This window comes from Myotis lucifugus, unplaced genomic scaffold (genome assembly GCF_000147115.1).
Source record: "Myotis lucifugus unplaced genomic scaffold, Myoluc2.0 scaffold_51, whole genome shotgun sequence".
NCBI classification, from domain to species: Eukaryota; Metazoa; Chordata; class Mammalia; order Chiroptera; family Vespertilionidae; genus Myotis; species Myotis lucifugus.
In genome coordinates this window covers 4421752-4436517 of record NW_005871099.1, presented here as the reverse complement: position 1 = coordinate 4436517, position 14766 = coordinate 4421752, and the positions used below count along the sequence as shown (strand labels likewise).

The following is a 14766-nucleotide window of genomic DNA, read 5'->3' as shown; positions in this document are numbered from 1 at the left end:
TATCCAGAGCTATTCAGCACCTTAAGTCATAAATAAAGACTTTATCCTTCTTTTGTAGGGTGTCAGGAGTTTTTATGATACTTCTCTAATTCCTGTAGCCTAGCATAAAGTGGTTCTCAGGAGTTGATGGGGTAAGTTTCTAATTGACACTAAATATTTTACGAAGGACTGATATGTGATTCAAAGTTAGCATAGCATCTCTAAGCTGGATCTTGGATACATGCACATACACATTCACACACATGTGCACATACACATTCATCTACACATACTTATTTTATTTATAATATATATATATATAAATCAGTGGGGACATCATTGTCCAGCAGGCTCTGGGGGCATACTTCTGGGATTCAAACCCTGGCTCAACCAAAATTTTGCTGTGTAACTTTTCGGAATCTCAGCTTCCTCTTTGCTAAAACTGGGATAATAGAGCATGTACCCTATAGAGTTTTTGTAAGAAATGAATGTAACAGCTAATTCCACATAAAATTTTTAGCATATTTTCTGACGCTTATGAGCTCAATGAATGTTAAATAACAGTCGTAGTAGAGTATGTTATCAATTTATAATTTTTCAATTCTGATAAGTCATTTGAATCACACCTCACTCTATATCTAATGTAAAATAATTTTTTATTCAGATCTATTTTTTTTTCAAAAATTGGGCTGAAAAATATTGATCCCAAGTTGAGACATTCAAACCATAAGAAAACAACTGCATGTTTTGATAATAATCATTTCTCTAACAATATTTAAAGTGGTGCTTACTTAGTACATCAATAAATAACAGTGAATGCATCAGATTCATTAAAATTTTTTGAGGAAACTGGTTTATTTGAGAAAAGGATACAGATAGTTTCATTTTAGAAATTCTTTTTTTTAAGTAATTCAACTATTTTCTGCTGCATAGAATGCAAGAATAACTTAGAGAATAAAAGTCCATAAAAATGACAATAAAATAGTTTGAGCACTAGGGAAGGTACTAATTCATGATATTTAGCCTGGCCCATGTGGTTCAGTTGGTTGAGCATCTACCCATGCACCAGGAGGTCATGGTTCCATTCCCAGTCAGGGCACATGCCTGGGTTTTGGGCTCAGTCCCCATCAGGGGTCATGCAGGAGGCAGCCAATTGATGTTGATGCATTGATATTTCTATCTCTCTCCCTTCCCCTCTCTTTCAAATCAATAAAAACATATTTTTTAAAAATTCATGATATATAAACATGTGTATATATATCTATAATGTTATCATTGGCAATTTGTAGTTCTTTCACACTGTAACAAGGCAGTATGCAGTTGGGCAAATAAAGTCCCCCCAAAATCAAATAATTACCCTGCCCTCTATCTAATTAATTTAATGAAACATTTGTAATTATCTACATTTTTAGGTGTTGAAAGCATTTAATACTCAGTTTTTTTCTGTGTGTATGTGTGTGTGGTATATTGCAGTTTTATGGAATGGACTGTGAACTACAAGTTCACTAGTTGAATTAAAAGTTGAAACCTGTAACTGTATAGTGAACAACTACCACGCCATACAAATGGCTTCATGTTCATTTTGAATTTTGCTCTAATACTTTCGCTTTCCATTAAACTACAGTAAACAAAGGGTTTTCCTGCTGCTGACTTCAAAGACAATTCTGACTAGGACTCAGCTCTCTAGGACACTGGGAGAAATGATAAATGGCTTCTTGTTACTTGGGAAAATGTTTGTTATGCACCATACAAACATTATTACAGATGAGGTCTTTAGTTTTGTTTTACCCTATTTATTTTTCTTCATAAATTTAGTCGAGTGAAAACTAGGACAAGACTGACTGTGGATTACTTGTTCATCTGCATCAGACCAAATACGGTGAAGAACACCAAAGTTATGTCATCAGTTGTGCTAACACATAAAACCTTTCTTTATTCTCTATTCCAAGAAAAATGAGTCTCAGGCTCCTACAAACAGCAGTTACCAAAGAACCACGTTATTTTGGGCCATTTATATAAATTAATTTGTGAGAAACGCATTACCTTGTAGAGGCAGAAACTTAGCTCAGTGAAGTTAGAGGATTCATTTGTAATTTACGGTCAGGTTAAGATTCAAACGTATGCCATTCCTGCTCTTAAGCCTACTCCACTTTTTATTATACTGCTCTGGCCCTTACAATGTTTGCTTTGGGGTACCATTAGGGGTGGACAGGTAGAGACTGGAATGGCACTTTTCTGTGATCCTTGTATATTTGCATGTGCAGGCACAAAGGAGAAGGTTAAACATTGCTGGTAATCATAGTCAGACACTTCTTCACCAAATCCTGAACCTGGTTATGGCTTAGATTGGAAACATTCAGATTTTTTTTAATAACATGTATAATCCTAAAAAATAGCCTTTTCTTAAAAACAAGCTTAAAAATGCATTTTGTATTTTAAACATGTGACAGAATCAGGAACTCAAAAGAGGATTAATTACTCTGAGCTCCTAAGAATGTGATATTATAGTGGCCCAACATTATGCTAAATTCTTTCTTCAGAAAGGTGTTTTTTTATTTTTTATTTTGGTTGGCTTAACACACAGTAATATTTGAGCATAAAGGATATACAAAATGTTGGGATATCATGCTGTACATATGTGTGTTTTGCTCTGATGGACTTTTGTACAAAAATAAACCTATTTTTGTCTCCACTACTAGCTAGTGAATTCTACATCAAAACTGAAAGTGATTTTGTGGTATTCTGTAAATAGTATTAATTATTATGCTAATATTAAAATAGATTTTTCAGAAATTATAAATACACTTTTTTAATGTATTTTATTGATTTTTTACAGAGAAGAAGGGAGAGAGATAGAGAGTTAGAAACATCGATGAGAGAGAAACATCGATCAGCTGCCTCCTGCACATCTCCTATTGGGGATGTGCCCGCAACCCAGGTACATGCCCTTGACCGGAATCAAACCTGGGACCCTTCAGTCCGCAGGCCGACGCTCTATCCACTGAGCCAAACCAGTTTCGGCTATAAATACACTTTTTCATAGTAGTAAAATTTTTTACATGCAAAGAAAATAAAAATGGGATTGGTTTTACCTTTTTAGATGAAATTTTCATTGTTGTTATAGGAACATGATTCTGAAAAAGAAAAATATTGTTAGTTGTTCAAATAATCATTAAAATGATTTTGCATTCAAAATAATTTCTCTTTTCTATTGAAATTCAAGAAACCATTATTTCTCTCTAAATGTGTGTGTGTGTGTGTGTGTGTGTGTGTGTGTATATATATTTTTTTTTTTTCAAAGTCTAGCAATACTTGTCTATAATATATTTCCTCTGGGGGTAAGGATGGATTTGTTACACAGATATATGCCTAAACTAAAACAAAAGTTGCAATTATAACACATATATCAATATAGTCATTAGAAAAAAAATGACAATTTGAGAGAACTGAAAAAAGTGTATCTTGGAATAATGAATCCAATGAGTAACTCAGGATTGAATCTGGGTATCTGGGTGGGGGGCTGTGGAATGGTACCCCATCTTATTCCACACACAGCACTCTGCATAAGACAATTGTTCACCTGACAAAAGTTGTTTTGGAAAGAAGTATTAGCTTGAACCATACTTAATAATGTTGTCAGGGATCCTCTTTATAAAAAAAATTGCTATTTTAAGAGAAAGAAGGAGAGATAGAGAGAAAAATATACCAATTCGTTGCCTCCTGCATGTGCCCCAACCAGGGATCAAACCTGAAATACGGGCATGTGTCTTGAATGGGCATTCAACCCCTGTCTCTCGGTGTTCGATGCTCCAACTAACTGAGCCACATCAGGGCAAGGATCCTCTTTTAATAAATGTGAACCAGTTAAAGAATCTAAGAATTTTCTGAAATAGTAATCCTTTTTGAAAGCCACTCTATTTATAAATTTACTTCTTAAATATTATTAGTTACTTTTAAAGATTAAGAATTAGATGTGATAACCTAATGAAAGTCTGAAATTTTACTTGATTAACTCAAGTGGGAGCAACCTTTCAAAATCAACTGTGCCCACAATGGTTTCACTTTCTGAAGCTGTATGTTCTAACATTTGAAAGATAAAATGGCAATATCTCTAAACACTATTGTAACAAGTTTGGCTCATTGCTTAGAAATACACACACATACAGGGAAACCATAAAAATCTTAGAAGACTCCATAGGCAGCAAAATAGTGGACATACGTTGTAGCAATATCTTTACCGATACAGCTTCTAGGGCAATGGAAACTAAGAAGAAAATAAACAAATGGGACTACATCAAAATAAAAGGCTTCTGCAGAGCAAAAGAAGCCATCAACAAAACAACAAGAAAACCATCAACAAAACAACAAGAGAACATATTTGCCAATGTTATCTTCAATAGGGTTTAATCTCCAAAATTTACAGGGAACTTATACAACTTAACAAAAGGAAGATAAACAATCCAATCAAAAAATGGGCAAAGGATCTAAATAGACACTTTTCGAAAGAGGACATACAGAAGGCTGAGAGACATACGAAAACATGCTCAAGGTCACTAACCATCCAAGAGATGCAAATCAAAACAACAATGAGGTACCATCTCACACCTGTCAGGATGGCTATCATCAACAAATCAACAAACGACAAGTGCTGGTGAGGTTTAGAGAAAAAGGAACCCTCATGCACTGCTGGTGGGATTGCAGACTGGTGCAGCCACTGTGGAAAACAGTATGGAGTTTCCTCAAAAATTTAAAAATGGAACTTCCATTTGACCCAGTAATCCCACTTCTGGGAATATATCCCAAGAAACCAGAAACACCAATCAGAAAGGATATATGTACCCCTTTGTTCATAGAAGCACAATTTATAATAGCTAAGATTTAGAAACAGCCTAAGAGCCCATTAGCAGATGAGTGGGTTAAAAAACTGTGGTACATCTACACAATGGAATACTATCCTGCGGTAAAAAAGAAGGAGCTTTTACCATTTGCAACAGCATAGAGAGCAACACCTAGAGAGCATTATGCTAAGTGAAATAAGCCAGTCGAGAAAGATAAATATCACATGATCTCGCTCATATGTGGGATATAATGATCAACATAAACTGATGAACAAAAATAGATCCAGAGACAAGGTAGCACTGAACAGACCATCCAACCTCAGAGAGAAGGCAGGGGAAGGGGAGGGGGTAAGAGATCAACCAAAGGACTTGTATGCACGCATATAAGCAGAACCAATGGACACAGATGGGGGGGAGGGTAGAAGCATGTGCTGGGGGTGGGGGTAGTCGGGGAGAGGTCAATGGGGGAAAAAGGAGACTTATGTAAGACTTTAAACAATGAAGAATTTAAATTAAAAAAGAGAGAAATACACACACATACAAAAGAAAGTATTGCAACTTATATCCAAGTAGGCAACATCTCAAAGTTGCACCTCCAATTCAAGTTAAGTTTAGGGACGTTGGACATATTTTCAGAAATTATTCTGAACAGAGGATTAAAATAAGAGATCGTGGTTTTGCACAGTATATGAAACAAAGTACCTGATTTTTAAAAGTTACATTGAGTTTCCTGCAGTATATCTGTGGGACCCTTAACTAAGGCATTTTTCCATTTGAATGCATTATTTCCTGATGTGCCTATCCCAGTATAGCATACACACCCAATTATTTTTACCTCACCTCAGAAAATGTGACCCAAACACCACGTCAAAGACAGTAACTGTATTTGGTAACTGTATCTCTCAATTCAGCCACATCAGTCACTGGCACACGCATGCATTTTGACTGACTCTATTTTTCCACCGAGAGTTTATTCTTTGTGATGATAACACCGGCCTAACTCATCTAACAGACCATAAGTAGTTAGCACATGATCAGAAGAACTCACGTTTCTTTAAGACCTTGCCGTAACATACATGTTTGAGTTTGTGTCAAGCTCACTTAATTAACATTTCCTGATTGCCTAAAAAAAGGTATTTCAGAATTCAAAATGAAGTGCTACAATATGGCATTTTTGCTATCTTCAGGAGAAGTTCAGAATAAGGTACTTTATATTATTTTGGCTAGCCAAGTTGTCCCTACTGAATTGAATGAAAAAAAAATTATATTTTATATATAATGTGATTCTGGTTAATCTAGTGAAACGATTTCTTTCCAAAGCAAGCATAGAAAGGCACTTGAAAGCATGTGGTGAACACTTAATGAGCACGATTTTAATGCACTGATCACAAAAAGCTTATGACAAAGTGAGCTAGCATTAAACACTGTCAACTTAATAACATTGAACAATTTCCCAGAGTTCCTCACATTTTATATTTGATTTGATTAAAAATATTCCTTCACATTGAAAATGTACTAGCATCATCTAACAGCAGGCTGTCTCGATCACGTATGTGCTTATAAATTCAATATTTTTGGTGACTGTGGTAATGTATATTAATAAGTCAATACATTCTGAGTCCACTAAACTAAGCAAAGCAGCTCACTGGACTAACAATAGTCTGCTCCTGAGTTCTGACATGCTACTTTTACTTAGTTATACGCTGACTCCAGTCTTTTGGTGTCCGTGGGCCAATGTTTCTTACTTGTTTTAGTTGACAATAGTGTAGAATGCAGAATTGATTCCACGTCAAAGTTTCATTTTGATCCTAACAGATCCTCTGTCTGTGCTTTTACCCATCTTTTCAAAGCAGATAAAAGGGACCACTGAGCTATGATGACCTACGCCTTAAGGAGGGAAGGGTGTGCAGGGTCCTTCTGCTCTCCAGGCTCACAGGTACATAAAGAATCGGCACTCTGCCCTGACCAGGTAAGATCTTGCAAGACTCAACTTCTCTCTGTGTGCCTTTGTTGTTGTTGTCTTTCTTTGTTTAAAAGCCAAATTCAAGAACAGAAAGAATAATACAGTGAGATCTAAAGTTCAGAGAGAACATAAAATTTTGAGTAATAAAGAGACATTTGTTTTACTTAATTAGGGTGACATTTAAATTGAAAACAATAAAAAAAGGAGACAACAAAGCAGTTTATCTTGAAATTCCTGGCTAAAAAATATGAGAAAGTTTATCTAACAATCAATAATGTGAAAGCATTTGGGTTTCAGTGGTTTGTGAAGCAACGAGAAAAGCCCTTTCAAGGCAAATCTTCTAGACCTTGACCACAGAACTCATTTTTTAAAAATAATGATCAACAAAATTCTTCAAGCTGTGATGATCGCTGAGAAACACTAATCCTTTTATGTTAATGCATCAAAATACTTCAGAAAAATGTTTGTTCTATATTTCTCATGTTATCTGGTGTTCCTACCCTCACAATTTATTACATTCTTTATTTGATCTTTTATAAGATATTATTTTCCTCCAAAGTGTCTGTTAGATGAAAGAATTCTGTTCATCGTGCATGTTCAGAGACTAATAGAAGAGATGTTCAAACCTTAAACACTTCCAGCTCCTCCAGAATGAGCTCGCTGCTGGCAGAGCTGTTAGTCGGAAGAACCACCACCTTCTGCACAGTGCCCCGATCTAAGTCAGAGAAAGAACGAGGAGATGTTACAAGTCCTGTTTTGAAAGGGTGAGAAAGACACTTAGACATAAGATTACTGGCTTAGACTTTAAAATATTGTTCTTATATCATATAAACATTGCTTTAAGCATTAATTATGCCACTCTATGAATCAAATATATTTTAGGTTGAAAAGAAACCAGTTGAGATTTAGCAATGTGGGATTAAAGCACATTTTTGAGTGATGATTTGATCAAATAACAATACATTTCTTCCAAAATATGTTTCTAATAAAATAATGAGATCATCTTGATCATCAAGGCCTTATTCTTTAATGTATAAGCATGAACTTGTGAATTTTTAATTTGGAAAGGTAAATTACCACAGACACTGGAACACTTTGTAATTCTGCTGACAAATGTCCACGAGAAGAGTTAACTTGCACTGAGTTGTACAGGACTTTGCAACTAAGAATCACTTAGTGATGAAACCACAAATCACACATCTCACATCTCAAACTGTCCTTTTTTCTACAGAAAAGATCCTCCTCATGCTTACAGTTTCTATTTTATGAACTTAATTAAAAGACTCAAACTAATTCTTAATGAAAAATAAACTGTACTTTAAAAGGTTACCAACTAAAATATTAAAATCTACTAAAAATTTTAAAAAAGTTTATATACACAAGAACAAGATTTGGAGATTTTTCCAGAACAATTCTTAAATCTTGTGAGGATACAAAGTATCTGATCTTAGAAGCACCTGATCTCACAAGTTTCAAACTACATCCCATAACTTAAAATTCATTTCTTCAGCCGAACTCAAAAATAAGCAACAATACCAAAGCTTTGCAGGCTCTAGGTGTAATTTAAACACTTTAAAAATTTTAAATTCATTAGCTTCCTTGGAATGAGCCCTGATAACAATCTGTACTATTCTCCTGGAAAGTAAGTAAGGAAATTATATATTGGAAGTGAAAAAACACTTGAGGACGCCACATAGAAAGGTCACAATTGACAATTGATGAATGTGGTTGAGGTGTTTCTCAATTTCTATCCAGAGTTCATCACCAAGAACAGTGGAAACTTTGCAGAAATAAAACATGACAAAAAACCTAAAATGAAATCCTGGAAATGAAAACAGGGCAGGGTGTGTGTGTGTGTGTGTGTGTGTGTGTGTGTGTGTGTGTGTGATGGATGAGGGTGTAAAAACATCTTTGTTTTAGGTCCTGCTATCAGAAAGGTCATACTTTTTCATTTTTTAAGAAGTCACAACAGAGTTTATGGGTCCCCACTGCAGCTTGCAGGGATCACTGCCATTCCACATGACAGCAGTGGCCTCTTCCCCGAGGAGAGACTGAGCAGAAACTGTTTAACCATAATCCCAAACAAAACTACATGAAAGGAGATCTTGATTACAGGGGTTCCCAAAGATAAAACTATCAACCATGAAAATGATTAATAAGTATTCTCAAACGGGACAACTGGCTCTTAACTTATTATGAGAGAAAACTTTATATAGATCATCATTTCTTCTGAAAGAAGCCACAGCAGACATACTTTATTCATGCCATTTGTAAAATATTACAAAAATATTTTGTACAAATGGTCTAAAGAAAGGCAACGTAAAACTTGCTTTTTACTTATTTGTAATCAAAACCGGAGCACCCCTTTTTATTGGTTGTCTTCCTATTTTAGTTTTGTTTGCTTGTTTGTTTTGCTGCTAATGATGAGTTAATTTCTATTTCATTTTGATACGATTAAAGGAAAATACGTATATTTTTTATCAAGTAAAACTGAATGTGAAGTTATGTGAAACTCTTGCAAAAATATAAGTATATTTAAGTATTGGTAACAATACTGAAAGTGAAGCTTAAATAAAATCATAGAAATGCAAGATCTACATACAGAAACAAATATTTATTGGATGCCCATTATGTGAGTGGCTCAATGATAAAAATGTATCGTTTAAATCTGCCTTTCAAGAAAAGAATATCCATTTTAATGCTTTTACTTTTCTTTTTTTTTTAAATATATATTTTATTGATCTTTTACAGAGAGGGAGAGGGATAGAGTTAGAAGCATCGATCAGCCGCCTCCTGCACACTCCCTACTGGGTATGTGCCCGCAACCAAGGTACATGCCCTTGACCGGAATCGAACCTGGGACCCTTGAGTCCGCAGACCGACGCTCTATTCACTGAGCCAAACCAGTTAGGGCTGCTTTTACTTTTCCATGTTTAGACTTGTATTGGTACTTTAGGAGCTTGCATTTCTGCAGAGCCCTTTATTACCCTGATTAAGTTTTAATCAATGCATAACAAATGAACACGTTTGTTCCTATTATAATTACACATATCAAAAGTTCGTTATGCATAAATTAGAAGTCATTCTAATTTGTGGTTTTAAATATGAATGGAAGAGGTTTAAAAATCCCTGTATTATTGTTAATCATCACTATTAATAATGGTTAACCCAGGTTTATGGACATTCAACTTATATAGTTTAGGGCATTGTTCGGCAAACTGCTGCTCGCGAGCCACATGCGGCTCTTTGGACCCTTGAGTGTGGTTCTTCCACAAAATACCGACTTCTGCGCATGGGCCACGAAGTTTCAATCGTACTGTACCTGCGCGCCCACACGTGGTATTTTGTGGAAGAGCCACACTCAAGGGGCCAAAGAGCCGCATGTGGCTCGCGAGCCGCAGTTTGCCGACCACTGGTTTAGGGGGACTTTCTTTAAGTAAAATAATACAAAAATACAAAAACAGAGTTGTTTGAGTCTTTCCCAATAGGTAAAAATGAGAAACTTTAAAACTATGATAAATCCACTGCTGATAATTAGCCTAATTTTCTAAAAAAAAGATTCTATAACACTGGACATATTCTTTGTGATATATTCTTTAAGTGATATATTTGTATGATACATTCTTTAAATCAAAGAAGTTCTGGTTATCTAATATCTACAATATCTTATTACTACAATTTTATCATTCAAGATCACTCTTTAAAAAAATGTTTTTATTGATTTTAGTGAGAGAAGAAGAGAGAGACTTCTCCATTGGCTGCCTCCTGCATGCCCCCCCCCACCACACTGGGGATCAGGCCTGCTACCCTGGCATGTGCCCTGACCAGGAATTGAACTTATGACCTTTCAGTGCATGGGATGATGCTCAACCTCCTGATCCACATTGGCCAGGGCAAGATCACTCTTTCAAGTGCCAACAAAATGTTGGAATACTTATTTTTCAATTGAGTATAAGCAGACCTACCTCTTTGTTTTGTTTATTCATTGGACTTTCTTCTACCCCTACCAAGATTATACTCATTCTGTTTTTCACATCCCTCCAAGTTTATCTTTCTACGCTCTATACTTTTTCTCTATTCTAAGCATGATCACTCCCTTCAGGCATACCTTATTCAAATTAAAATCCAAATCACATTCCCTGTTTCTTTGGATACACTGTAGTATGGCATTATTGCATTTGAAAGTGGTGCTCAGAATTATACAGGTATTTTTTACGATGATGCCAGATCTCAGCGAGACTGGAATATTGAAGACATAGCAATAGTTCTAGTAAGTCAGTCAACAACTTAGTTGACTACACAGACTCTCTAGGACTTGGTGCCTCAGAAACAGATATCCTAACTCTGGTGTACACCATTTACAAGCTCCCACTTTGGATGTCTTTATATTTCTGCTCCTGTTACAAACTGCCTGATGCCCACAAGCTCTAATTCAGATTCTCAAGAGACAGATTTAATTTGGTCCAATTTAATCATGACTAAAGCACATCATAAACCAATACTTAGTAGACAGTCAGTTATCAAATGCTTAAGTAACATTTAAATCTGTTGTGGTGCTGGAATTACCCATGACTCCTCCCTAACGAGATGGTTTCTTTCAAAAAGCAGTCTTGGTAGACACCTATAGTTTTTTTTTTGAAAACAGACTCAAATCCTTCACTTCCCTATATAGGAAATACTTTTGACATATCCTTGGGACTGTATTATCCACTACTATGTAAATACATAGATTTAGATAATCTATCCATTTTCACTCATTGATTCAACGTAATATTATTGAACACTTTCAGTGTGTCAGTCATCATATCAAGTAGGTATGCAGAGATAAATAGGCATAGTCCTCAAGAGTTCACAGTTTAGGATTTATGGTTTTTTGAGTATTCTGTGTGTTCCCAATATGTTAGTCACTAAAAATATGCATTTTAGAATGTTCATAAAACTCCCAATTCATTATGTCCATATAAAGCTGTCTCTGTGTCCTTTAGTTTGAAGATGATAATGTAGTCATCAAATGTCTTTCTTCTGAGGGTAGTAAGAATGGCATTCCTTGAATGTACTGACAACATGAATCATTTTTAGTGCACTGCAGAATTGGGATATTGTTTTTATTTCCTTGGGAAAAGCATCATACCTACAACAGAGTTACAGTGACATAGATTATCATCCTTTTTTCCTTAAACCTCAGTTTGCTTGTGTGTACATGTAAATGATAATTATACCTTTTGTGATGGATGCCTGTTACTAAGGCTTACCTAGAATCACCTCCCCTTCTTTTGATAATAACATGCTGAGACATTTGGGAAACCGCCCCCTTTTCATTTACGTCTTCATGGTTGAGGAATGGTGTAACACTCTCCAGCTCAGGGAGACACACAGGACTGGGGCGGGTCCTAAAGGGCATTCCTTTGCCTGTGATTCATGCAGGAGTGAGCACAGAACAAGTCAGGGCGAGTGCTCCCTGAGAATTAGATAAGTGGAAACCTCTTTCTTTCTGAGTTCAGGGCTGTTAAAGACATAAATCTGAAGATGTTGGAGCCATCCTTGCTGCCATATGCTGAGGATTTATGTTGTGAATATATTCAAGGAATGCCATTCTCACTACCCTCAGAAGGAAGACATTTAATAACTACATTTTCATCTTCAAATTAAAGGATACAGAGATGGCTTTATGTAGACATAAGTAATTGGGAGTTTCATTGACATTCTAACATGCATATCGTCCAATGACTAACATTTTAATGGGAGCACACATAAATTCCTGACATCATTTTAGCACAGATTCAACTATGCCTGAGGCTGCCTCCTGCATTTCCCAGTGAACACACAAAAAGGAAAAAACACACACATTTTTTAAAAAAACTAGTTTGAGTAAGGTGTATGGGGTCACTTTCAGTTGAAATAATTCTAATTAATAAAAGCTACATGAATGATACATGGAAAGAGCTTAGCATGATGTCTGCAACATATTATGTCCTCCATAAGTGCAAGTTATTTTTTATTTGTAGTTCAGCCACTTACTAAACTTTTGACATTATTGGAGTCACCATTTTTTAAATTCAATTTCCTCATCTATTCGGTATAGATAATAGACATACCTTGAATACATTCAAGCACTGTTACATAAATCAAGCAAGATGAATCTTATATATTTTGAAGAATGTAAACCTACACACAAAGATAACACAATAGGCTCACCAACCCACATTAGTGATTTTGATTATCTTTTGTTTCGTTGAATTTTTAAAGAAATTCCCAAGTGAGCTTCTTTTCTATTTTATATATTTTATGCCACATAAGATTTTTCTTTCTAATGTAAGGAGTATAGTAATATTATCCTTAAACCTTCCCACTGTCTCCAGACAAGAGAACAGCTTGTATTTATAGCACAGCAAGTGCTGGCTGTCTCAAACAAGTGATCAAACGTAGCTCATTACCCAGTGGGTCATTCCAATAGTCACTTGTATATCTAATCTGCAGAGTCTCATTTAAACTATAGTCCTTAGGGGGTTTCCCTAGACACAATTATAATGAAAAGTTTCAAATATGAAAATCAAGGCTTATATGTGATTAATAAAATTATAAAAATAGCCACTTAATCTGCAAACATTACAATAATAATAAAACCTAGAACTGGCATGGATATAAGGAAATAGGTGTTTTAAAACACTTTGGGTGGAAATATAATCAGAAAAACCTTTCTGGTGGGCAATAAGGCAGCTGGCCACGATGGACTAACTAATGCCAGAATAGGCTAACTGCAGTTAACAACTATAAAACTGGACAAACTGTATGAGGTAATTCTTTCTAGGAAATGAGTAACAGCACAAGATTAAAATAAGGGAAACTCATATGAAAATCTCTCTGATCACTCAACTATGTGCTTGGGAATAATTTCCCAACAGAGGTGTAGAAAGCTGGTGTGCAAGTAGTGCGTAGTGGTCCCACTGAGATGAGGAAAATTTTGGGCAGCAGAAACTAATGAGTTCTGTGGCACATAATATCAAAGAGAGGGAGCTGCCAAGAAAGTGGGTTCCAAAGTCCCTGTAGAAATCTGCTGTGAGTCTGTAGCAGATTCCTGGCCTATATATTTGCAGGATTGAAACCACTCAAGGCTTAACAGACTGCAGCTGCTATAGGGAGAAGGGAATAGACAAATTATAGGTTCAACAGTTCTGGGGAAGAGCAATTCTTGGTGAAGTTGGAGTACCCTACCACAGTAGAAAGACCTCATTAATACCTTGTTAAAACTTTTGGCATTCAGTTGACACAAGAAAGGCTGAGCCTAGAAGAGTAAGTGCCACATTCTAGAGTAAGACTTATGTTAAGCCTATCCTAACAAAACCTGGAATTCCAAGATCTAATAAGACATACAAGGGAGAAAGTTTGGTCTTTAAACTAAAGTACAAAAACTGAAACGCAATATTAATTCCATAGACTTAATAGTAGAGATTGAAAGAAGAAAGAGTCAATGAACTTGAAGTCAAAGAAATAGAAATTACCCAGTTGCAAGAACACAGAGAAAAAAAGATTGAAGAAAGTGAAAAGATTTTTGGGCATGTGACATTTTCAAATAGTCTAATATATGTGTAATTAGAGCTATGAAAGGAAAATAAGGATATATTGAGGAAGAAAAAATATATGATAAAATAATGGCTGAAAACTTCCCCAATTTGATTAAAAAATGCTATGTTGAAGATGAAGGAATTCAGTGAGACCCAAGCTGAATATATATAAAAAGAACCATACCTAAGCACATTCTATTAAAACTTCTGAAAACAAAAAATGTAGGAAAAAAAAATAACAACTTTGAAAGCAGCCAGAGAAAAAAGACATGTCATGAGAACAAGAAATATAATTATTGCTGACTTTTTATTAGAAACAATGGAGGTTAGAAGAAAATGGAATGACCTTTTTTTTAAATGCTGGGGGGAAAAGAGTTAATCCAGAATTCTATATCCAGGGGAAATATTTTTTAAGAAAATGAAG

General features: G+C 35.4%; 1 protein-coding gene across 8 annotated transcripts in view; it reads right to left on the bottom strand.

Moving 5' to 3' along the window:
* The window catches only part of SEMA3C (semaphorin 3C), a 160164-nt gene that overhangs the window by 17174 nt on the left and 128224 nt on the right, over positions 1 to 14766 (bottom strand). For all 8 annotated transcript variants that reach the window (XR_002829255.1, XR_002829254.1, XR_002829253.1 and 5 more), the window contains 2 exons: positions 7407 to 7495; positions 3072 to 3113 (listed from right to left, as the gene is read on the bottom strand). Coding sequence is in view for 5 of the 8 variants with exons in the window: in XM_023753783.1 (XP_023609551.1) it covers positions 3072 to 3113; positions 7407 to 7495 (131 nt within the window). In the remaining 3 variants the exon portion in view is untranslated. The remainder of the gene's footprint in view (positions 1 to 3071; positions 3114 to 7406; positions 7496 to 14766) is intronic.